General features: G+C 36.7%; 2 protein-coding genes across 2 annotated transcripts in view; both read right to left on the bottom strand.

The window, feature by feature from the left end:
• Positions 1-578, bottom strand: part of LOC107581918 (protein CXorf40A) — a 5,933-nt gene extending 5,355 nt beyond the window's left edge. The window contains exon 1 of the mRNA XM_016267607.1: positions 353-578. Coding sequence (XP_016123093.1) covers positions 353-369 — 17 coding nt within the window. The 5' untranslated portion in view covers positions 370-578. The remainder of the gene's footprint in view (positions 1-352) is intronic.
• Positions 579-646: 68 nt separating this feature from the next.
• On the bottom strand, positions 647-22,720 carry LOC107581987 (mitogen-activated protein kinase kinase kinase kinase 2-like). Its single transcript, XM_016267682.1, has 32 exons — positions 22,475-22,720; positions 19,694-19,751; positions 19,472-19,562; positions 19,327-19,391; positions 19,010-19,065; positions 17,203-17,250; positions 17,018-17,060; positions 16,829-16,901; positions 15,375-15,506; positions 14,356-14,418; positions 13,862-13,943; positions 13,614-13,724; positions 12,177-12,261; positions 11,908-11,924; positions 11,726-11,772; positions 11,437-11,475; positions 10,759-10,792; positions 10,391-10,676; positions 9,098-9,216; positions 8,672-8,710; positions 8,497-8,581; positions 6,325-6,404; positions 6,039-6,099; positions 5,815-5,938; positions 5,666-5,724; positions 5,478-5,581; positions 5,189-5,363; positions 4,966-5,034; positions 2,568-2,654; positions 1,454-1,524; positions 1,313-1,368; positions 647-1,234 (listed from the first exon to the last, which is right to left on the bottom strand). Exons 1-32 carry the CDS (start codon positions 22,565-22,567, stop codon positions 1,147-1,149), a joined length of 2,640 nt encoding a protein of 879 aa, XP_016123168.1. The 5' UTR covers positions 22,568-22,720; the 3' UTR covers positions 647-1,146.
• Positions 22,721-23,754: the final 1,034 nt, after the last annotated feature.

Below are 23,754 nucleotides of genomic sequence, written 5' to 3'. Positions count from 1 at the left end.
TTGATAAGCATTGTTCAGGGCTGCCGTTCCCAAAAGCTTTAATGCTTTCTTATGATACTTTTGGGAAACGCAGCCCTGTTTGAATGCGCTGTCAGAAGTGAGTGAACGCTCTCTGTGATTGATTAGTTCTGTCTTGGAACATTTGCGTGTCCAGATGAGCAGGAAAATAGTTCTATCATACACAATTACTCGCTAACAAAGGTTATTCGCTATTGTACGAATTTTTGTGTTGTTAAATTAACAAAATCACTGGTAAATAAAATTTTTTTTGTTTGAGTATCGATACTTTCGATACTCGCATCAGTATCGATATATCGATACTTTGGATCGATACGCCCATCCCTACAAGCAAGCCACCTCTAGACTCATACCGAGAATTTAATATTCACCTCTTCATCTACTACAGAAAGGTAGAATAACACATTTTAGGTACGTTGCAAATACAGCGCATTCCCACCAGATGCCAAGTACTTTATAGCTACTTTCCAGTAACAAGTCATGTTGAACGATTGGGTAAAGCGCTTCCTGTTTTTAAACCGTCTCTCCAGACAAGACAAGACACTGTTAAAAAAATTAAGAACTGACGAAAGAAACCGCTCTCCCTAGCGCTGTGAATTAAAACGACCACTGCTGGCAACACAAAAATAAAACCGGGCAGTAATATACTATTCATCAAATGATCCTTGTCATTTACATTTATTTATTTCACAGTTTTGGGTTTTTGTGGGGTTTACAGTACAATGGTTTACAAAATTATCAACTAATTTACTGGCCAATGGAAGATCATTTTTGAACGACTGCACTAAAACATGTAGATCTATTTCTCAAAACAAGAAATACAACAGACTGTCTAGTATTAAATAGAACACCTCATTTGTTTAGTCACTGACCCATAACAAGTTATTTCAAACCTAGTAGGTCTAATGCAAGTCCACAGGTCACCTTCCCTCCTCCAAATCAGCTCCAGTTCCGCCTCCTGTCCTCAAAGGCTCTGGAGAACTGTGTGTACGTGACTCCATCATACTTTCCTCTGTTCCTGGAGCTTTTTGGGCCTGATGACTCTCTACCCTTTCAGCAGGGAAGCCCTTTCATCAACCTCTGTAGTGTTTCCAGCTATCGCTGAAGATTCTCAGCGTCTCAGGCCCATCAGTAGCTGCTTTCATGCCCCGTGAGGATGTACAAGTTGCTCATGGCAGACAGATCATCCGTAGGAGTACTTTGCAAGATAATATCCCTGTAGTAACATTAAATTATTAGTATATGATTCCATTTGTCTATAGACATGTTGCTAAGCTACAGTGGGAAGACATACCTAGTTGTTCCCAAAACCTGAAAAACCCGACTTCTGTCTGTGATCTCCTGGGTAACCTGAGGTAAACAGCATAATATTCCATCATTTCTTCCTTCCTCATACATCAGTGAAGTCATTATTGTTTCTAGACGTCAGGTTTACCTCATTAGTTTGTAAACTCCTTCCTTTCAGACCGTGCTTCCAGAAGGCAAGGACACTGTCCTGTAGACACACTACAAAGACAACCCCATTACCACCAGATGCAACAGAAAGAGGGCTGATTCTAAATAGACATAGCAAACATGATGGCTATCTAATAGCTACGACACACCAAGCTGACATCAAATAATTCACAGCGATGAAAGCCGGCTGTGTTATTGCCTCGTGCCATCTTCATCTGGGCTAAAACGTTGTGCTTCAACACACCACCTTGTGCTCTTGACTTCAGTTTTGTTTTTCTTCTCACACACTGGTTCACTAAAGCTGAACAGCCAATCAGGGTAATCTCTCTCAACCAACTGGCTCAACATACTCAGCAGCTGATTTGGGGAAAGGTACTTTTAAAAGTAATTAATTACGATATTGCGTTACTTAGTTACGTTTTATGGAAAGTAATCTGTGCTGGGCTTGTTTGTTTGTTTTTAAAGGGGTCATATGATGCGAGTTCAAGTTTTCCTTTCTCTTTGGAGTGTTACAAGCTCTTGGTGCATAAAGAAGATCTGTAAAGTTGCAAAGACTAAAGTCTCAAATCCAAAGAGATATTCTTTATAAAAGTTAAGAGTCATGCAGCCATGTCAGGGAGACCCTACAATAATGTACAGTATTTGAAAAAGAATGTGTTTTTTGAACATTAAAGCATGTCAACATATTCTGTTACACCAAATACACCAAATAATAATCTTTAAAATAGCATCATATTACCCCTTTAATATAAAAAAGTTATATTTTTGTCAAATTCACGATTTCTCTCAACATGGGGACAGGAGAGCTGTCAGTCAATAAATGGGAAAACAAAGTAACTGGCATTACTTATTGGAAAAAGTAACTCAGATATTTTCTTGTAAATTAAAAAATAATAGATTACTTATTTCAAGTAACTAGTAAAGTAATGCAATTATTACTTGTAATGCGTTACCCTAAAACTTCTCAATTGAAAGCTGTGGACAGTTCTCCAACTAGTGGCAATGGTGCAGAACAGACAGCCAAAACTAGGCCGAGAGATGCTCAAAGATGGCCTGGCATTGGCCTGATGTGTCACATCCTTCACAGGGCTTACCCAGCGTCTGAATGGGAAACTCAAATGCAAGTTCAGAAGTCTTCTGATGGCTCACACATCCCTGTAGAGTCACAACCTTCACTGTGTCTGAAACAAAATGGCTTGTTAAAGGATTTGAGTAGTGGAGTGGAAAAATAAAACAAGTTTTAGAGATGCGTTTTTAAAAGTTGAACATTGCACTTTTAGAATGCAGTGTCATGTATGAGACACTGCAAAAGAGCCGAGGCGTGAGCACAACAGTCAAACAAGTTTAAAAACAAAGGGTAATGGAATGGAAAAAAAGAAGCAAGGTCTAGAAATGCATTTTTACAAAGGCTCATGTGTCATATAGTGTGAAGTCATGTGGTGCAACCAACATGCAGAAAGAAACATGAAAAAGGACATTACAGCAATTACAGAGACAGAGGACATTACAGAGAGGACCCCAGAAGACCCTGTTGACCACTTAAAAACACCTACTGGCGGTTTTAGTGTCATATTTATTTTTCCACCAGCCAAGGTAGCAGCACAAAAACCACACTCAGCAAAATTATCGCATTAAAGTGCCCCTATTATGGATTTTTGAAAATTACCTTTCATGCAGTGTGTAACACAGCTCTAAGTGAATGAAAACATCCTGCAAAGTTTTAGATCTGAAAGTGCACCGTGTATAAAGTTAGTCTCTCAAAAGAAATAGTCGACTCTGAATCATTGAAACGAGTCGTTTTTAAAACGAATTCCAAGCCATTTCATGTTGACGTTAGCATATTGCCCACCAACTTGTTGGTCTTTTCACGTTGGTCTGAATGAAAATGCAAATTCATACTTTGCCATTGGGTGGAGCGGTAAAATAGCGGTTTCCCCGGTAATGCTGTACACAAAGCAGCACTGCGCTCACAAACGCTGCTTTATCAGGCATGATGATATTAAAATGAGACCAATCGGACCAATCACCGCAGATTAGCGTCACGCAAAGGAGGGGTTTGGAAAAATTAATCGTTGAGCGAATCGTTAGGGAGTCGTTGAGCAAGTAAGGTAAAAATAAATGCATATTATTAGACAATGAAAGTATTTTTTGACCTTGCATGCATGTCAACCTGTTGTTGGGGACTCACAAAACCAAAATATGAACCTTTCTTTACCCATAATAGGGGCACTTTAATTATCATTGTTGAAAAAATCCCCAAAAATATAGAAATATAATTTTTTTTGGTCAGTATCAGACACCCCTATTGAGTACAGGTGCATCTCAATAAATTAGAATGTGCAAGCGGATTTCCTTCACTCATACAAAACTGGACGTGTGCTTTTAACTATACATTGTTTTTTTATTTTATGAATTGGCTCTGCTCTCGCTCAGATACTGCGTGTGCACGCTCAAACGTTGTCCTCGCATCACTGAACACCAGAAGAGCTTTTTTTTCTAATTCAGGTGAAGAGTAGCCAAGGCTTTTCTTACTAAATGGAAGCAAACTGGTTATAGTCAGCCTTCTCTAGTTATTTATTTAATTATTTAATACTTATTTTAGTTAAGTGCTTAAATTGTAAATATGCATTTATTAAATTATTTTTTTCTAGTGCATTTGTATTTTGTTGTTTTTGTAGGCTATACAATAAAAGTGTATACCAACCAGAAATAATCACTGAGCGTGCTTCTGACATTAGTGAGGGTGCTCTAGTCTTAATGCACATTTTCACATATTTTGTCCCATCTATTGCTATGGTTATCAGACTTATCACTATGTCAATCACTACTACTTCGAGAGCGAATGCAGCATAAATATGCGGATGTCATTCCCGAAACTTTGCAACGTGTGTGTGGCCAAAAAACAAAGTTCTACATTTTAAATGGATTATTGCCTAGAAAGCTCGCAAAGAGCGCTCCTTTTTTAACCACTAAAAACTGTCACATTAGTTCATCGTGATCTCACAAAGTCGTGTAAACACTCTGTATGTTATAATGAAAGGATTCGATTGTGATCAGCACAGAACAAAAACTGGTGTGTGTCGCAGCCATTAGGTAAACCAGCATACATTCATGAGGATGATGAAAGTGTTTTAACTTGAGTAAAGTCCCCAGACCCCCTGCTCGTGACTCCCCCTGCCACCCCCGTACTCGTTCAAAACTGAGGCGATTTCTCTTTCTCCTTACGGTTGTGATACGTTTTCGACATATTATACAGACAGTCGTGTTACTAGAAAACATCAAGAAGCAGTTTCCGCCGTCTCCGCTATCCAATGGAGCCGTACATAAACTACTTCAGTCTGTGTGCACTGAATTTATTTAATACACGAGTTTCACAATTTGAGTTGAATTACTGAAATAAATGAACTTTTCCACAACATTCAAATTTATTGAGATGCACATGTATACATACAAAGTGCTTCAAATGTCTCCGTGAAAACAAGCATTTCTTACTTTTCAGTGCAATGAGAACGGTGTCCTTGTCAAGCTGAATCACTTGCTTGACCTCCTGAGACTCCCCATCTGTGAAGTCACATAACTCAGTCAAGCAAAACACACCGCTGATCAGTCTATGTCACTGTGGCAATGCAAATCATAAAGCTCACTTGAAATATTCTTCATATAAATAGTTGATTTTGTAAAAAAATCATGATGTATATCCACACATATGCAGCACCTGGCAGACTTTGCGGCATGTCATCCAGGTGGATGATGTCAAAGTGCATCTGTCCAGTGTTGTCTTTTTGGCATGGACGGCTTCTCACCCCCACACAGACCTGTGGTAGCTCTTCTGTTTCATTTACGAGCAGCTCAAAGATGGGCAGAGACTCTGGCAGATTCAGAGCAATGTGCTGAGAGAGAGAGAGAGAGAGAGAGAGAGAGAGCGAGAGAGAGAGACACAGGAAAATGACGCAACAGTGCGGATATTTTTAACATTTCTATCACTTTTATCTCTCATTTCTCACCTTGAGCTGCATGAACTTCTGCAGAGGTTCATACCACATTAGAAGAACCAAACCAGTGGGAACAGCAGCACAAAGGAAAACGCTGTCAGTGTAGGGGTTTCGAACTAGAAGCAGAGGATCAAACATTAAAACGTGCACGAAATGCTTAGAGAATGATTCACACTCCTACAGAGGTCACTGGTCCTCACCCACACTGCATCTTCTACAGCCCTTCGTGTCTGGGATCTTTACTGACATGGCGTACTTCCTGGAGAAAGATAATAATTACCGCCATTTAGCAGACCCTTTAATCAAAAGGAACTGACTAAAGACAAAGATAAATTAAAATTCTACAAACCTTGCATTTATCTTTGTGCTCAAGCGGTGTGCATTAATCGCGAGATGCCCCTGTCTACGCTGCATATTCCTGCGGTACTCAAAAAGTGCTGGCAGACTATGAGAAATCAACTGTGATGACTTTCCTGTGGACAGAGGACAGCGGGGCACCAGCCAGAGAGTTAATCAAGACATCAGATCTTCGTGGTACATTAAATGCAGTCATATTAATAACATTGCACATGCCTGAGACGGACATAAGGACATTGTTCATCACGTACAACCAACTGCATTTCTGAGAAAGCAACTGGAAAAGAAAGAAAATCTTACACTCTTTCATGGGACATTTGCTCTAGTAAATAATGGAAGAAAAAATCTAAATAAAAATGGTGATATAACTTTATGTAACTTTGTATTTTGTAATGGTGCCTGTATATCATAATGTGACTTTATTATTCTTATTTTTCTTATATTACTTTTCTTTTTTAATTAAAGGGTCCACAAATAAATAGAGAAAAGACAATATGGCTACCTTTTCAATGGTGTCCTCATGGAGCTCATTGAGGTTGAGAGTGTAGATGCCCTCCTCAGCACCCAGCATAAGGTATTGATCTATGAGTAAATATCAGCATATTGGCCTTATTATAACCAAAGTCAAGACAGACACGGTTGCAAATATTTTGCAAATAAAATTAATAGAAATTAGCTTATACATATGATAGTAAAATAATTTTTCAACATGGACGGGGAAGTGGCTGAAGTAGTTTTGAAGCACAACCAAAATAAGACGGGGGTGTCCATCAACAGTTATTTCATCTAAAAATGAAACCGGAGAGATTTCTGTTCCTCCATTAAAGTTCCAGCAAAACTTTCATGCTTCAAAACATTCATAAAGACATTCTAAAAGTAATCCATATTAATAGAGCAGTGTTGTGGAGTGATATGATCACTTTATGTGATTAACAGATTTAATTAAGGCTTTTATTCACATAAAAAAGCGTTTCTCAATGCACATACATACATCACATCAATATAGTAAAGGGAAGCTCAACTCTACTTGCTTTACACGCAAGAATGAATTTCACTGGTTCTCGCATGTCAAGCCCACGCTTTCTGAGTTTCAGTTTACCATGTTTGATGCGCTCTATGTACATGTGTGGATCAATGTTTATATGTGTATAAAGCCTAAATTAAATCTGTTCATCGCTAGGGGTGGGAATCTTTAGGCATCATATGATCCAATCCGATTACGATTGTGCGAATCATGATCCGATTTTAAAATGATTCTTAATCAATTTTTTCTTATTAAAGGGGTCATGAACTGAGAAACAAAAATTCCCTTGATCTTTTGACATATAAGATGTCATTGTACTATAAAACATCCTGTAAGTTTCAGAACTCAAAACTTTCTCGTTAGTCAAAAAACTGCTTATATTGAAGCCAGTCTGCCAAAATGACAGCTTGTGGAATATGCCACTTTATGACATAATAGTGTGGCTAAACCCCGCCTCTGCAGAAGTAGATCAACACCTGCTTCTACATCGCTGCCTGTTTAGCCCCACCCACCGATTTGCATAAGTAGTGTTTACGAAAGAGGCACATGCGGAGCTTGCCTAGATTTGAAGAAAACCAGATGCTGTTCATTGCCAAGTTGTGGAAAAAAAATAGTCTTTGCATTGCCTTCCTTCTGATCCTAATGTTAGGAAAGAGTGGATGAACTTTATTTTTAACAAAGTTCCAGACCGCGTCAGTTAGAACCGTGTCTGTTGTTCACCGCAGATTCGTTTACAAACAAGGCACAATTTGACGCGGGATTTTCAGAAAGATTGAAACTGAAAGACGATGCCGACTATATTGGATCCGACAGCAATGTCGCAACACACAAGTGTGATGCACTGTTTTTATCACATGATCACTATTGCTTTGTCTGTTAAACAGATCGTTTGATACGAGTATTCATGTAGTTTTAACCTAAATCACTGCAGCGTCCATCTGTCAAACATACACAACTGTTAGCCAATCATAGCAGTGGGCGTTTACTTCCGAGTCTACAATCCACCACGCCTATTCAAACAGAGCGTTCTGATGAGGGGGGTTAAAAGCAGGACAGAAAATAGCCTATTACTAACAAATTATGATGTTTTTTGATGTAAAAATCTTGATAACATTATAAGTGGACCTCAGAGAACGGTACAAAATAAAAAACAGAGGCAGTTCATGACCCTTTAATTAAATAGTGTACAGACTTAAATAATTAATAATAAGCAAATGAATAATAATACATAAAAACCAAATTAATAATAAATCAAAACAACTGTATTTTAAGATTGATCAACTATACTAAATATAACAAAAAATTGCTTCAAGCAAATATAAAGTAATAACGGATACAAAATCACATTATAAGCAATAAACAAAAAGTGCTTTAAATATGTGAAAGGCAGTGAAGGATTGTTCTTTTTTTCTCAGCATTACTGCTGTGTGTTTATTACTGATGACATAACAGACATTCACACTAATGCACAAATCTATTTTAAAATGCCAGCTATTTTGTCCTGCTACTGACCTTGTTTTTCGCTTTAACCACAAAACCATATGTTTTTATACTTGTTGTTTGATGGTTTTGTGGGTGTTTTTGTGTGTAACTTGCAGCAAGCAGAAAACGGCTGTCTCTAGTGCTCACAATTCTATTAGCAAACTTCACCTCTGGTCTTTGGTAGAACCCATGTAACAGCACATTGAGTCTTTAACGGACAGCCATTGAATACTTTAGAGAAGCAGGCCCCCATCTGGAAGACAATTTATGATTCATTACAGAACAATAAGCATGAAATTAGAGCACGCAATAGAATTAGAATCATGTAATTCTCTGTACATACATGTACTTGTGGTGTAGGTGGCAGTCCATGGACAACCTTCTGGAATCAACGAAAACAGAATGCAGTGAGTGACCAATGATAGATTGCATTTTTCTCAACATTTTAATACAAAGGGCCAAAAATCTAAAGTAAATAATGCATTATATCCAACTATAACTATAATGTATTAAATTACATTTTTTAAATGATTTTTAATCAAATGCAAAGATAAAACAAAAATTGTTAAAACAAAAATATAAATTAGAAATGAAGATATGTTTCAGTGGCATGTCCCCCCCCTTCTCTTGTGATATGGCATGGTGGGCCAAATCAAAGGTCATCATGGGCAACTTTGGCCCACAGGTCTTGGTTTGGACATCTCTGGTTTAAACAGATTCTCATCAAGGTCAAAGGACAAATATGGTTTGACCTACGTAATCTACTCACCGAGTTGTCTGGTTTCCTTCTGAGAGTACTCCATTCTGGGGAGAGGGGGGGGTCATGTGGCGGGAAATTACTCCTGGTTCTTCCTGGGTCTGGAGCAACAGAGCTCTCTGCTATCAAACCTGTTCAACACAGCGGCTGCATCAGCGTTTGGATTTTAAGCAGATATTATTTGTGTTCTCTTTTTATACATGTAACACTATATTAATCTCACTGGATGCTGTGGCCTATTAACAGGTCAACATCTGGGATGAACAACCAAAAAGCTTTAGATTCAAACCATGAAAGAGATATGCAGTTGCTAACGGGATCTGAGTGAGTTGTTGCATGGTTTTTAAGGAATTTTGCGTGGTCTTAAGTGTTTTTGGTTGTATAAACGGACAAAGGTGGTATATTCCACTCAAAAATAATAATTCTCTTATTATTTACTTACCCTAATGCCGCCCCAGATCTATGAGACTTTATTTCTTTAGATAACCGCAAACAACAATTTATAAAACAATAATCCACTCTATGACTCCATGTAATGCAAAGTTGACACTTCAAAAACCACAAAAATGGGACAAATCCACATCAAAACTATAGAGGTGTGTGTAAGAAAAAGAAACTATAAACCATCGTTTCTGGCTCATCTAAAGAAAGAAAGTCATATACCTCTGAGACAGCTTGAGGGAAAGTAAATGATGAGTGAATTTTCATTTTTGGGCAGAGTATATCTTTAACAGGATAAAAGCATAAAAACATACAAAATCAGTTTTGTGAAGAAGTGTAAGCTATTAGTGATGTTGGTCTTACTGTCCATTTAACATTGCTAATACTAATTAGTAAAACAGTATTCTTATGGAGCGAATCTCCATATTATGGAGTGAATTTTGTGCCAATATTCATCAAACAAATCCAGCGTTTTGTAAATAAACAATCTGCTTTGCAAAGAAAAACTCGACTTTCAAACAAACGCAAAGTTATTTGCAAATACAAAACTCTATTTGAGAGAAAATGCAGAGGTATGGACAAATATATGTATTGTGTGTTACAACTGAGACTCATTTGCCTTTTAATGAGGAAACTTGGCTTGATTTTCTCACAAATGCGGAGAGACAGATTTTCTCACAAATGCAACACCCGAAACACCCGTTTACATTTTCAGACCAATATGAGTAGGGAACAGGCGAGTTTCTGTCTTACTATATCTATAATTGAACAAAGCGACCCTACTACAATGTCAGTGACATTATATATATTCTGCTTTAAAAGTGTGGTCATTAGTACATACTCATGAATTGACGTATATCTCACCTTCAGTTGGTGTTGAGCAAAGGGAACCTAGACTGGTGGAATGACTGAGGAAGGAGGAGTCTGTGAAGAGGGAAGAGTTTGTGAGGAGTGACAGGTCAGACAGTGTTGAACCAATCAGCAAAGCGGATTCATTGAGTAGGGCAGGGTTAGTGTCGGAGGGGGGGCCCTTCAGAGGCGCAGAGCCAATAAGAGGCGAGGAGACAAATTGATTGGTGACCGTTGTTGATTGGGGAGAAGAGACCACTTTCTTCACAGTCCCATATTTATCCTCTTCATCCAGTGAGTGCTGTGGATTAAACACATACAGTAAATCATCTTATTCTAAAAGACATTTGACTTTTTACACTTTTATTTTATTGTTCCCCTACCTCAGCTGAAGAGCCTCTCTTTATAGTCAAACTCCTGTAAAAGAGGAAGCAAAATGTTAGTCATTTCATCATTTTAGTTATGCGTTAACCTTCTCATGTTATTAATTATAAAAGGGTGGTGGTAGGAATGTAGATCTACTGTTAGCTTTGTGGGGACAACAAACATAATATTTATATTTTAATAATATTATTTAATCATTTTAAAAATGATTAAAATACAATCTATTTTTCCTAATTGTTTAGATACATTAACATTTTGCTCTAAATTTGAAGCAAAACAATTTAATTAGCTAAAATGTCATATTTTTATTGTTAAAAATATATGAATATTCTTAAAACTTAATACAGGGAAATTTCTCTGATAAGAAAGAATGTAAGGTATTAACAAGGTGGTAATCAAATATATTTCGGAGACCAAAGGGGTCAAATTAAAAACAAGAAGCTTAAACAAAATAATAAATATACCATTTAATATTTTTTACTGTAATATAAAATATAATAATTTTAATAGGGTTTCCAAATGTTTCGTTAACCAAAAATGTTATGCAAATAGATATTTTCATTCTAGTGAACAGAAATCACATTTGACTTAGGAGAAAACCTTAGAAGCAATCAACTAAACATAAGTACTCTCATTATTAAAAAAAAGAAAAGAAAAAGAAAAAAAAGCCAGATCACCTTTCCATCAAGGCCTCTTCCACACACTCTAACAAACTCCTGCAAAATAAATAGTAAAAAAAGCAATGTAACCCTTAAAACTCCTGTTTCTGAGAAGGCCTTATTAGTGCTTCTTAACAGCTTAATTTAACAATAAATTGATCAAATTAGATTTTGATCAGTGATTGGAGGATGTCAAACCCCTCAGCCAATCAATATTTTTGAATGACCTACATGCATTAGCAGATCAGGCATGACATTTACTACGGTCACCATTATTTTAGATGAGCAAGAGTGAAATATAACCCACGGTGAGTCCTTGTCTTCACTGATAGCGCTCCAGCCATCATACGCCCCCTAATGAAGAACAGAAAACCAGTATGTAATTCCATAAGCATTGTTTTTTCATTTCTTTCTTTTGTGGAACAAACATTTTCAAGTTTGGTGCTTTTGTGTTCTTATTGTTATTGTATGGAAATGTGTGATCCGTACATTATTAGAAACTTCTCCTTTTGTGTTTCACAGAAGAAACACGGTCATACAGGTTCAGAAACTGGTTACACCTTATTTTAAGGTGCCCTTGTTACAGTGCAATTATACATTTCAGTACTTAGTAATATTAATAAACTACATGTACTTACTATATAGAAATGTATTCAAGTGGTGTTTCTCATCAAAATTCAATCTGGGATTCATTTAATCTGCAATAACATACTGCTAAAATAACTAATAGCAAAAAAGATGTGTATTAGAAAATGAACTTGACTCACATTGCTCTTCAGACTGAGTTCTCTGAATGGGAAGTTTCGCTAGGGAATGAATCTTATCAGGTAGGACACTGCACGTCTGTAAACACACAGACACACAAACATGGACATAAACTCTGAAGTCACATTAAGACATTTTAGCTTACAGCAGAGGTCTATATTACATATTGTAAAAAGGGGCATAATATGTCTCCTTTAATAAACAGAACTGCATGCATCTTGCGGAAGAACATTGTAGCTGGAGCTACTTCTCTCCGTTTATGAATCATGCAGGTAGTGGGCTACTCCGCAGCGGTTCCTACCAGAACCAGTCTAAAATAGTCTGAATATAAAAACATATTATAGGTGTACCTTAGTGATTCAGGATAAGCCAAAAACATGGATTGGAAAATGGATTTGTGATGTACTCTCTTATTATATAAGTTTTGTCAATTTTGAACAAAAAAAAAAGTTATGGACTGCAGCTTTAAAGCCATGGTACTGTCTATGTATCATTTTGGCGTTTGATTGCTTGAGTATTAAAAGTGTGCATTTTTTGTACCATTTGTGGCACCAAACAGAGCAGCAAAAATAATGATTCCTGGGTCAATGACAAATGAGTTTTAAGAAATGTACGCTTTGCATTCAAGTTGATTTCATATAGTGGTTCATATAATTCAATAAATAAATAACAAAAAATAGAAAATGACTTGTAAACTTGTAAAAGTCGAAAGTAATAACTTTTGATTTGTAATAATAAATACATTTTGTATATTTTGAAAACGTGTTTAGACCTCAGTTGTTATTTTCAAAAATGCTATATATGTATATTTTTATATCATAAATGTATATTTTTCAAGCTAAAAAGCGTTTTTTTGTTGTTTTTGTACAGCAAATCACATTCATTTGATGATTTTATAGGTATTAATAATAACAATTATTATTTCAACATCATTACATTATTTTGGGTGTTACACCACACCACCGTCTTATTATAATTATTTATTATTATACTTTTTAATTATTATTATTATAATATTAAAAAAAATTCAAGAAATGAATCCTCGTTTAATTTTTTTCTTCATTTTGATATCAGGATTGTTGTATGACATTTCACCCTGACATTTCTGAATTGATGCCCCCTAAAATAGTTTGAAAATGTATTATATTTTTAAATAAATTAATAGATTTGGATAAACAAATGAGCATTATGTCACTGATCCTGTTTCCAAAAGTTTTTTTCTAAATATGATGGAGATGTTAGTTTGCTCAAACAAACAAACAGCAGTTTTAAGCGCCACAGAGCCAGTTTTTACACTTTTCACAAAATCAGCCTAGTCCTCACACTGAAGTGGAATTGGGAGAAAGTATTTTAACACACTTCAGCTTTAATCTAAAGTGTTCTGAAATGAAATATTTGCCCCCATTTTATCGTCACTGCGCTCAATTCACCTCCAGGTCACTCTCATCCATAGTGTGTGTCTGTTGCAGATCAGGGTTATTGATGGCATCCAGCAGCTCTATAACAAGGTTACGCGTGAGGAGCTGCGTGACAAAAGCATGCTGAAAAGACAGAGGAAAAAAATATGTCATTTTAGTAATAAGAACAGCATCAAGAGGCCCTACAGTATATTAAAGATAAACCACAAGGATGTCACATGAGTAAAATGATATTTAACACAGATGTGGTTAATATGTACCTGTAAGAGTTTTTCTGCTGTCGGCCTTTTCCGAGGGCTCTTCGTAAGCGCCATTTTGATGAAGTTGTGAAATTCTGTGGACCTGATAAATAAACATACTTTTATTGAATTTGCAAACTCAATACTTCAAAAATCAAGTTACATTTCATGCATATTACCATTTGTTCTTGTCTTTGAGTTTGGGAGGCTGAAAACTGCTCTTGGACATCAGCATCAAAGCTCTGAGGGCAAAACAACAAAAAAAGTTTGTGTTCTCCGCCGCCCAACCCACCGCCAAATCTCATTTCAACCTTTCAACCTAAAGGACAATGTCTATGAAACGTTGCGTCTTTTTGTTTGAGTTTTCTGCAAGACAAGCTTACATCACTCTTTGCAGCATGTGAAAACATGGGGTTAGTTCACCCAAAAATGAAAATTCTGTCATTATAACTCACCCTCATGTTGTTCCAAACCCCCAATACTTCAAAAATCAAGTTACATTTCATGCATATTACCATTTGTTCTTGTCTTTGAGTTTGGGAGGCTGAAAACTGCTCTTGGACATCAGCATCAAAGCTCTGAGGGCAAAACAACAAAAAAAGTTTGTGTTCTCCGCCGCCCAACCCACCGCCAAATCTCATTTCAACCTTTCAACCTAAAGGACAATGTCTATGAAACGTTGCGTCTTTTTGTTTGAGTTTTCTGCAAGACAAGCTTACATCACTCTTTGCAGCATGTGAAAACATGGGGTTAGTTCACCCAAAAATTAAAATTCTGTCATTATAACTCACCCTCGTGTTGTTCCAAACCCCTAAGACCTTCGTTCATCTTCAGAACACAATTTAAGATATTTTTGATGAAATCTGAGGGCTCTCTGACCCGCCCATAGACAGCAAGGTAACTACCACCAACGACTTTATTCCACATGCTCGCGTCATGGTACTGTCGTGAACGCGCATCCAAAGTGACGCAATAGAGACGAAAATGTGGAATAAAGTCGTTATTTTTGTTTTCTTTGCACAAAAAAGTATTCTCGTAGCTTCGTAACTTTACAGTTGAACTACTGCTGTCACACGGATTACTTTTTCGATCATCTTGGTACTTTTCTAGACCTTGAACGTGGTAGTTACCTTGCTGTCTATGGGAGGATCAGAGAGCCCTCAGATTTCATCAAAAATATCTTAATTTGTGTTCTGAAGATGAACGAAGGTCTTACAGGTTTCGAACAACATGAGGGTGAGTAATTAATGACAGAATTTTCATTTTTTGGGTGAACTAACCCTTTAATGGTGGCGTAAGCAATTTTCTATTTTTGGAATAGCATGTTTCGTGTTTGCCAAGAGGTCAAGGTTTGACTGGTTCAGACTGTGTAAACTGAGATAAAGATAGCACAAATAAAACAAATGAAATCGCTTACTGCACCTTTAACAAAGGGGAATGTATTTTGGAGTGTGATTGCTCTCAAAGAGTGTCAGTACTTTTGAAAGGATCTGCATAAGTGTACATTTGTGTGTGTGTGTGTGTGTGTTCACACCTCATGGGGTGTAGGTCAAACATAGGCGGCTGCAGCTCTGCTAGTTCAATAGCTGTGATACCCACTGCCCAGATGTCACACAGCTGGTTATAACCCCCTTTCCTTTCCACTGCCGCAACCTCTGGGGCCATCCTGAGGAAAAATCATCACAGTAAAATATAAAAGAAGCAAATAACAAAGCAATACCGGATTGGATTTTTAATATGACTCATTATTCAATTATCCTGCTTTACTTTTTTCTTTTTTTTTACCCAAAATGGTATTAAATATGCAAATATAAAATTTATTTCCAGGATGAAAACTGGATTCTGCTCTTTGAATTAAATTTTGACAACAATGTACACTACTATTTGAAAGTTTTGCATACTGTGTCATAAACTATTTTAGTATTATATTTTAAATAATAGTATGCTACTACTATTTTCTTTATACACGGCCATTCAAAAGTTTGGGATCAATAATTTTTTTTTAAGAATTTAAAGAAATGAATACTTTTATTCAGCAAGGACGTGTTAAATTGATAAAGACATATTGTTAGAAAATATTTATTTTTAATATGCTGTTCTTTTAAACTTTTCATTCATCAAAGAATCCTGAAAAAAGTATCACAGGTTTAAAAAAATAAATACAATTAAATAAAAATTAAGCAGCACAACTGTTTCCAACATTGAAAATAAATCAGCATATTGATAATAAATCAGAATGATTTCTAAAGGATCATGTGACACTGAAGACTTGAGTAATGGCTGATGAAAATTCAGCTTTGCATCATAGGAATAAATTATATTTTGAAATGTAATAAAACAGAATACTGTTGTTTTAAATTGTAATAATATTTCACAATATTACGTTTTTTCTCAATTTTTGATCAAATAAATGCAGCCTTGATAAGCAAAAGACACTTCTTAAAATAAAAAAAAATAACAATCTTGCTGATCCCAAAGTTTTGAACGGCAGTGTATATTTTATAATCTATATAATTTGTTATTCACTTTCATATATATTCATTTATATACACTACAATTTGAATTTAGGGTAGGTGTATTTATATTTTTATTCAGAAAATATGTATTAAACTGATCTAAAGTGACAGTAAAGACATTTACTGAAAAAGAATCCTGAAAATAATGTATCACTGTTTCCACATACATCAACTGTGATAATAATCAGAAATGTCTCTTGAGCACCAAATCAGCATATTAGAATAATCTTCTCTGTATGGTCATGTGACACTGAAGACTGGAGTAATGATGCTGAGAATTCACAGGAATAAATTACATTTTCAAATCTATTAAAGTAGAAACCAGTTATTTTTAATTGTTATATTTTATAATATTACGTTTGATCAAATAAATGCAGTCTTACTGACTCCAATCTTTTGAATGGTACTGTAAAAAAACAAAAAACCAATAGCACAGTGTTTACAAAAGTACAATATCTTGGTCACTCATCACCAGTATGGTGTCCCGATAAAGGACTTTCTCTTAGCAACAGATGCGTTGATCTCAGCTGCCACTCCAAAATCCGCTGCCAGACAGAGGGGAGACAAAAGCCCACATTTAAGAGATTTATGGTGTATTAGTTAATACATGCATATGTGTGTTTACATGTGAGGGTCTGAGACAGGGTAAACCCAGACTGACCTAGTTTGACATCTCCTCGCTCTGTCAAAAGGATGTTAGCACCCTGTGGGCAACCAAGAATGACACAATGAGCACATCCACGCTATCATCTCACATTGTGCTGTGAAGAAACTCACTCATATACAGATGAACTCTACTAATGAATATCAAACACACTGCATGGCAACATGGTTATAGGCAATTACTTTTACGTCTCTATGCATTTTTCCCGCTTCATGGAGATGATGTAGTCCCTGTAAACAAACAGAAAACGGCAAAATAGCTGTGATAATAAATAAATGGGATTTATATGAAATTGCTAACCTGCTGTCATTTTTAACCTTTTTACTAACCTTTAACCCGGATTAATAATTAATCCTGGGTAGAAAGGTACTGAGACTTCACACTGTGCATTTGACAAGGTTAACATTTCATTGTCTTTAGCTAAACAACTCGCCATACAATTTTAGCACCATACTGTTGTAACATTGTACACCTTTGTCACCGCATTTCAGGGTTAGCTCTTCCCCCGTTTGGAAAAACAATGGGAACCAAATCATTTTGGAGTCTACTGACCTCCATTGTATAGAAAAAAACAAAACACTGAGATATTTCTCAAAACAGAAAGAAAGTCAATTTTCATTTTTGGGTGAACTATCCCTTTAAAAAGGGTCAAGCATAACGTCAAATGCTTTAAAGGGTTAGTTCACCCAAAAATGAAAATTAGCCTGCATTTTACTCACCCCCGAGGCATCCTAGGTGTATATGACTTTCTTCTTTCAGACAAATCCAGTCAGAGTTATATTAAAAATGGTCTTTGATCTTTCAAGCTCTATCGTTGCACTCAGCGGGTGTTGCACTGCTTCAGTCCAAAAGAACTTAAATAAAAAACGCCCACCCATAAAAAAAAATGTCTCACACGGCTACGGGGGGGTGAACAAAGGCCTTCCATAGCGAATCGATGCTTTTGTGTAAGAAAAATATCCATATTCAAAACGTAATAATCACTTTAATGTAGCTTGCACCAACAGTTGTACACAAAAGCAGCTCCGGGCAGATGACGTATGAGTTCAGTGTTGCGCATGCGCCAGTGAGTCTCGTGAAAACCAACATTTGTTTACAGAATTAAAGGAAGCAAAGTTTCCTTACTTTAGCAAAGGAAAACCAGTCTCCTCTTGGCTTATATCGAAATCCTCTGACATTCCTCTTTACAAATCCTCGTTTTGTACTTATAATTCTTGACCGTTGTTTTGTTTTAATAACCCCGCATACGTAATTCCCCCAGAACTGCTTCTGTTTACAACAGTGAGCGCTAGCTAGATTCAAGTGATTGTTATGTTTTGAATATGGATAATTTTCTTACAAAAATGCATCGATTCGCTACAGAAGGCCTTTGTTCACCCACCGGAGCCGTGTGAGACACTTTTTTTTTTATGGATGGGTGATTTTTATTTCAGTTCTTTTGGACTGAAGCAATGCAACACCCGCTGAGTGGCATTAAACAGCTTGAAAGATCAAAGACAATTTTTTATATAACTCCCGACTGGATTCGTCTGAAAGAAGAAAGTCATATACACCTAGGATGCATCGGGGGTGAGTAAAACGCAGCCTAATTTTAATTTCTGGGTGAACTAACCCTTTAATGGGATAAAATAAGGGATAAAACCCTTTAAACCCTAAAATTAGGGTTCACCTCACTGACTTCCATACATTGGAAGTCAGTGAGGACAAGCAATTATTAGGTCACCCACATTCTTCAAAATATCTTCTTTTGTGTATAGCAGAAGAAAGACATTTCTACAGGTTTGGAATAAAATGAGGGTGAGTAAACGACACCTGTAAATGAGTAAATGACAGAATTTAAATTTTTTGGGTGAACTGTGCCTTTAAGGAAAGAATACAACAAAAAATTACTAGGATAATTTAAAAATAACATAACTGAAATCCCTTCTGATTACCTCGTGAACCTCAAATGAAAAAAAAACATTATGCAAGATGTGAAAGCATCCTCACCTGAAGCGTCTCTCTGCTCACATAAGCTATCTGTCTCTCTTTCAGAGGACCAGTGACTGCAGAAACACAATGACCTCATTTAGACTCACACAAGCATTAATTCTCTATCAGGCTATATAAATAACAACAGAAACCACCGCAAACATATTTGAAGGCTTCTTTCTGAAACCATTAAACATCATGACTTCAGCTTTTTTTATCCAATAAACTAAGCAAAAAATAATTGATGTATTAATTGACTATTTTCAGCAAAATCTATGTACAGTAATTGAAATTATATACATTAATGTAACATATTAGATATATGCCAATTGTACCATGATAAATATCCTGCAATGATCCTCCTCCACAGAATTCCATGCAGATCCATAACTTGTTATTTCTGTGCAATATGAAGAAGTTTGTTGTTAGTTTTACTTCAGTTTTCTGCAAACTGCAGTATTAGTTTCTTGCGTGACTGACCTGAGGTAGCTGCCGAAATAGGCCACAATGTTTTTATGAGTGCAATCCTTCATCATAGTTATTTCATGTTGAATGCTTGAGATGTCATCACCTGACAGAAAAAGAAACAGAGGTCTCGTCTGTAATTCTACTTCGCAATCAGTAACACCTCAACATAATTCACAAGAGCAGAAATTCAGATGCTGCAGTGAATAATTCAGCATTAAACTGAATTTACTTTACCAGGGTCCAGTTTGACCACTTTAATAGCTGCGATGACTGAGGTCTTAATGCTACGGGCCTATAACGACAGAGAAACAAGTTAGTGGTTATGCAGATCAAATGCTTCTACAAATAAGCAATGCATGTCGACATCAGACCTTTGCATCAGTCAGTTACTGACAAAATTCCTCCTGGTTCTTTTGAAAGATCGCTTGTATCGAGCCACCACAACATTTATTGTGACAACAGCAAGTCAAGCGGTCTGCCTCCGCTCAAACCTCTTATGATTTGTGAGGCACATTATGTGCCAGTGCGGTCTGCGAAAGACAGAAAAATGAAGCTGTCTGCCTGTAACCATGGTAACCAGCAGCCAATAGTGGATCAGCAGACACTGGAAAGGTGAAGTAGAGATGAAAAAAAGTAGCAGTGCTCATTTCCTGTTTTCTTTCCTGCTGAACCAAATCATATCCTGTAATGTGTCTTTCTCCGTTATCAAGGCCATGATTCATGTTTGTTCAGACAGGGTGATATAAATGGACAATCCACCAAATCAGGGCACAAGGCCACCGTTGGATACTCTAAACAAACATTTCAGAGAGACAAAATGTGCATACCGAGTTTGCAAATCTTTTTATTGTATGCAAAAATATGTTTTTCACATCCTGTTATTTCTGTTGCACGGTATGCCACCATGACCAGTTCGGTTCATAGAAAGTAACAAATTCCAGTTTAGTATCATGGTTTCTTTTTCATAAGGAAGCAACCCACAATGCATACATGTAGAATCGCATGTTTTTATGGTGTTAAACAACATGCCAGCACCACATGGGCGTTACTGAACATCAAAGTCAATGGGGTGTGAAAACTGAAGTCATAGTACAGAAATCTAGCGTAGCCGTTAGTTCTGGCAGGTCACGTTAGTCAAGCTCACATCAGCTGACTCTCAGCTGATCCCCATCAACCTATGGGAATACGACACCTATCCAAGTATTCATATATAAGGTCCCGCAGTAGTATCAGCAGTTTTCGCATTGCTCAATAGCTAATTACCCTCCTCCATCCCCAACTCCTCCTCTGTCAGTCAGGATTCAGCCTTCTGATTCTCCTTTGAATCAGACTAATTCTAAAATGTGTACATAACATTATTGAACTTTAACGATATCTGCAATACATTTATGTTGGTTCTGTTCTGTTTACCCTGGGGGGGTTATCGCTGCTCTCCCTGCTCTCATCCATGCTAGGCGGCATGGATGCGGAGGGAGTTCTTGCCCAGAACGGAACCATACCACCAATCCAAACTGTATGCTAATTGTCAATCATCTTTGAGGATAGTGATCCTGACAGAAACATGGTCAGACAGTCAGTACACGCATCACTCAAAAGTTATTATTAGTTCCTTTAAAGTGGTCATATGATGCGATTTCAAGTTTTCCTTTCTCCGTTACGGCCAATCAGAGCAGACTGCGCTTGTCTGAAGGAGGGACTTTGTAGAAAACGAAGCGTTTGAGAGAGGCGGGGCATAGAGGACCTACAATAATGTACAGTATTTGAAAAATAATGTGTTTTTTGAACATTAAAGCATGTCAGCATATTCTGTTACACCAAATAATGATCTTTAAAAAAAAAAAGCATCATATGACCCCTTTAACATGTTAATGCATAATATGTTACACAGTAAGGATATGATATTCAAGCAAAATCAACAATGTTGCAAATATAACTAAGATACAAGATACTAAAATGCAGCATTTGTGTCATGAAACTATAACAACTGGAACAAGATTTTGCTGATAGACCATTTTGCACCAACAACAAACCAGCTACTATGTCCCCAAACAGAGCTTGCAGCAAGGCATGATTAGCCAAAAACTAAAACTGTGGTAATTGACGGTTTAGCCACTATTGTCATGAAACACACACACACATGTTGGTTTTTATGGTTTATGGGGACTCTCCATAGGCGTAATGGTTTTTAAACTGTTCAAACCGTATTTTCTATTGCCCTACACCAACCCTACCCCTAAACCTACCCCTCACAGGAGACTTTCTGCACTTTTAGATTTTCAAAAAAACTCATTCTGAATGATTTATAAGCCTTTTAAATTACGGGGACACTCAAAATGTCCTCATAAATCACCTTCTCGTTGTAATATCTGTGTCATACCCATGTTATTATACAAATTTGTGTCCTCATAAACCACATAAACATGCACACGCACACACACACACACACACAAACACACACACACAGACAGACAGAGAGAGATATATATAAATGTAATGGTTTTTAAACTGTTCAAACCGTATTTTCTATTGCCCTACACCAACCCTACCCCTAAACCTACCCCTCACAGGAGACTTTCTGCACTTTTAGATTTTCAAAAAAACTCATTCTGAATGATTTATAAGCCTTTTAAATTACGGGGACACTCAAAATGTCCTCATAAATCACCTTCTCGTTGTAATATCTGTGTCATACCCATGTTATTATACAAATTTGTGTCCTCATAAACCACATAAACATGCACACGCACACACACACACACACACAAACACACACACACACACAGACAGACAGAGAGAGATATATATAAATGAATGAATGAATGAAAGAATGAATGAATGAATACAGACAATGTCAGAAAGATTAAGTAACTGTGGTTGTAGGATGGAAACTTTAGTTATTGTATTTTTGCAACATATTTTACATCACTGGCACAAACACAAGAGCCTTAGAGCATTATCTGCACTAAATATTGACGGAAATCGTTTTTCTGAGGTAACTTTCTGTCGTTTTCTTACCTTAAACACATCTCCATATGTCCCGCTGCCTATGCGGTGTATCAGCTCATAGTCATCGAGCGGATCCGCGTGCGATACTCCGAACGCGTCCATAGCAGCGCGGCATTTGACTCGTTTTCTCTCGGTACTACATCAAGAGCGGATGATATCATCCAAGTGCCACGACTTCCTCAACATCCGCGGAACAAGTGCGCTAGAGTGAACATGCCAGCGATGACACAAACGCATCTCTGACTGGGGCGTTCACGCAAGGATGGCGCAAGACGCCAGGGTCTAGAGACGCGTTCTTTTTAAGTTCAATTTGTCAGGAAGTCGCAAAGTTTCCAAAAACAAACAAAAAACATCGATAGACAATTATAAAATAGCGCAGACGTAACGCACACAATAACGCGTCCTGTATGACGCTACATTATCAGAGGGAGAGTTTAGATTAAGAAGTTTACATTAAATTAAATACGGATGACAAAAGGCTGTAATGAGATATAGTATGCCAACTGTGTTATACAAGACATAAAAAAAAATCTTTTGACCAAAAAAAATAAACATTTTGAATGAGAAAAAAAAGATTTCCATTCCAAATCTTAAAACATGGACAACAAAAAAAATGAAGTGATATATGACAATATTATCTATAAGTTATAGTAGTATATATAATTTATCACAAATATAAAATACCAATCTTTTCCTTTAACTTTAACAATTATTTATTAAAATTATACAATTGTTTATGTTGCAATTTATTAAATAACAGTATACAGGCTACTTGTTTGAAACGGTACAGTCAGTGTGCGAGTGTCATCTACAGGTTCTCCGGCGTCAGAACAATATAAACATTCTTGAGACATTACTGTGAGTGACTTCCTATCAATACACACCTATTTATTCACCTTCCTATTTATATTTACAAGATATTGATCAAATTTGGCCTTGATAAGCCACATATGTGTGATGTCTGATTATATGCAATGCTCCTGCGTTAAGTCTAAATGCAGAGTTTAAAACGCTACACTATTTCACTTGTCATGTTGAGAAAGCAAATGTACGAATATTTGGCTCATGAATTTTAATTACGTAGAACGTCAACGTGCTTCATTAATATTCATGATCTAGTCGAATCCCTAGAGATAGAACTGGGGACCCTGCACTACTCATCTTGAAGACTCTGATCCGAATTCGGTCCTCGAACCTATTCGCTCTCTCCTTAATTGTTTATTTTCTAATTTCTACTGTATTTGTTAATTAAACTATTAATTACCGCCAAGCCTTTGCCATAGTAGAAT

The sequence above is a fragment of the Sinocyclocheilus grahami genome, unplaced genomic scaffold, assembly GCF_001515645.1.
Source record: "Sinocyclocheilus grahami isolate Dianchi unplaced genomic scaffold, SAMN03320097.WGS_v1.1 scaffold39.1, whole genome shotgun sequence".
Lineage (NCBI taxonomy): Eukaryota > Metazoa > Chordata > Actinopteri > Cypriniformes > Cyprinidae > Sinocyclocheilus > Sinocyclocheilus grahami.
The sequence above is the reverse complement of the archived record's forward strand: the minus strand, read 5'-3'. Positions and strand labels throughout refer to the sequence as shown.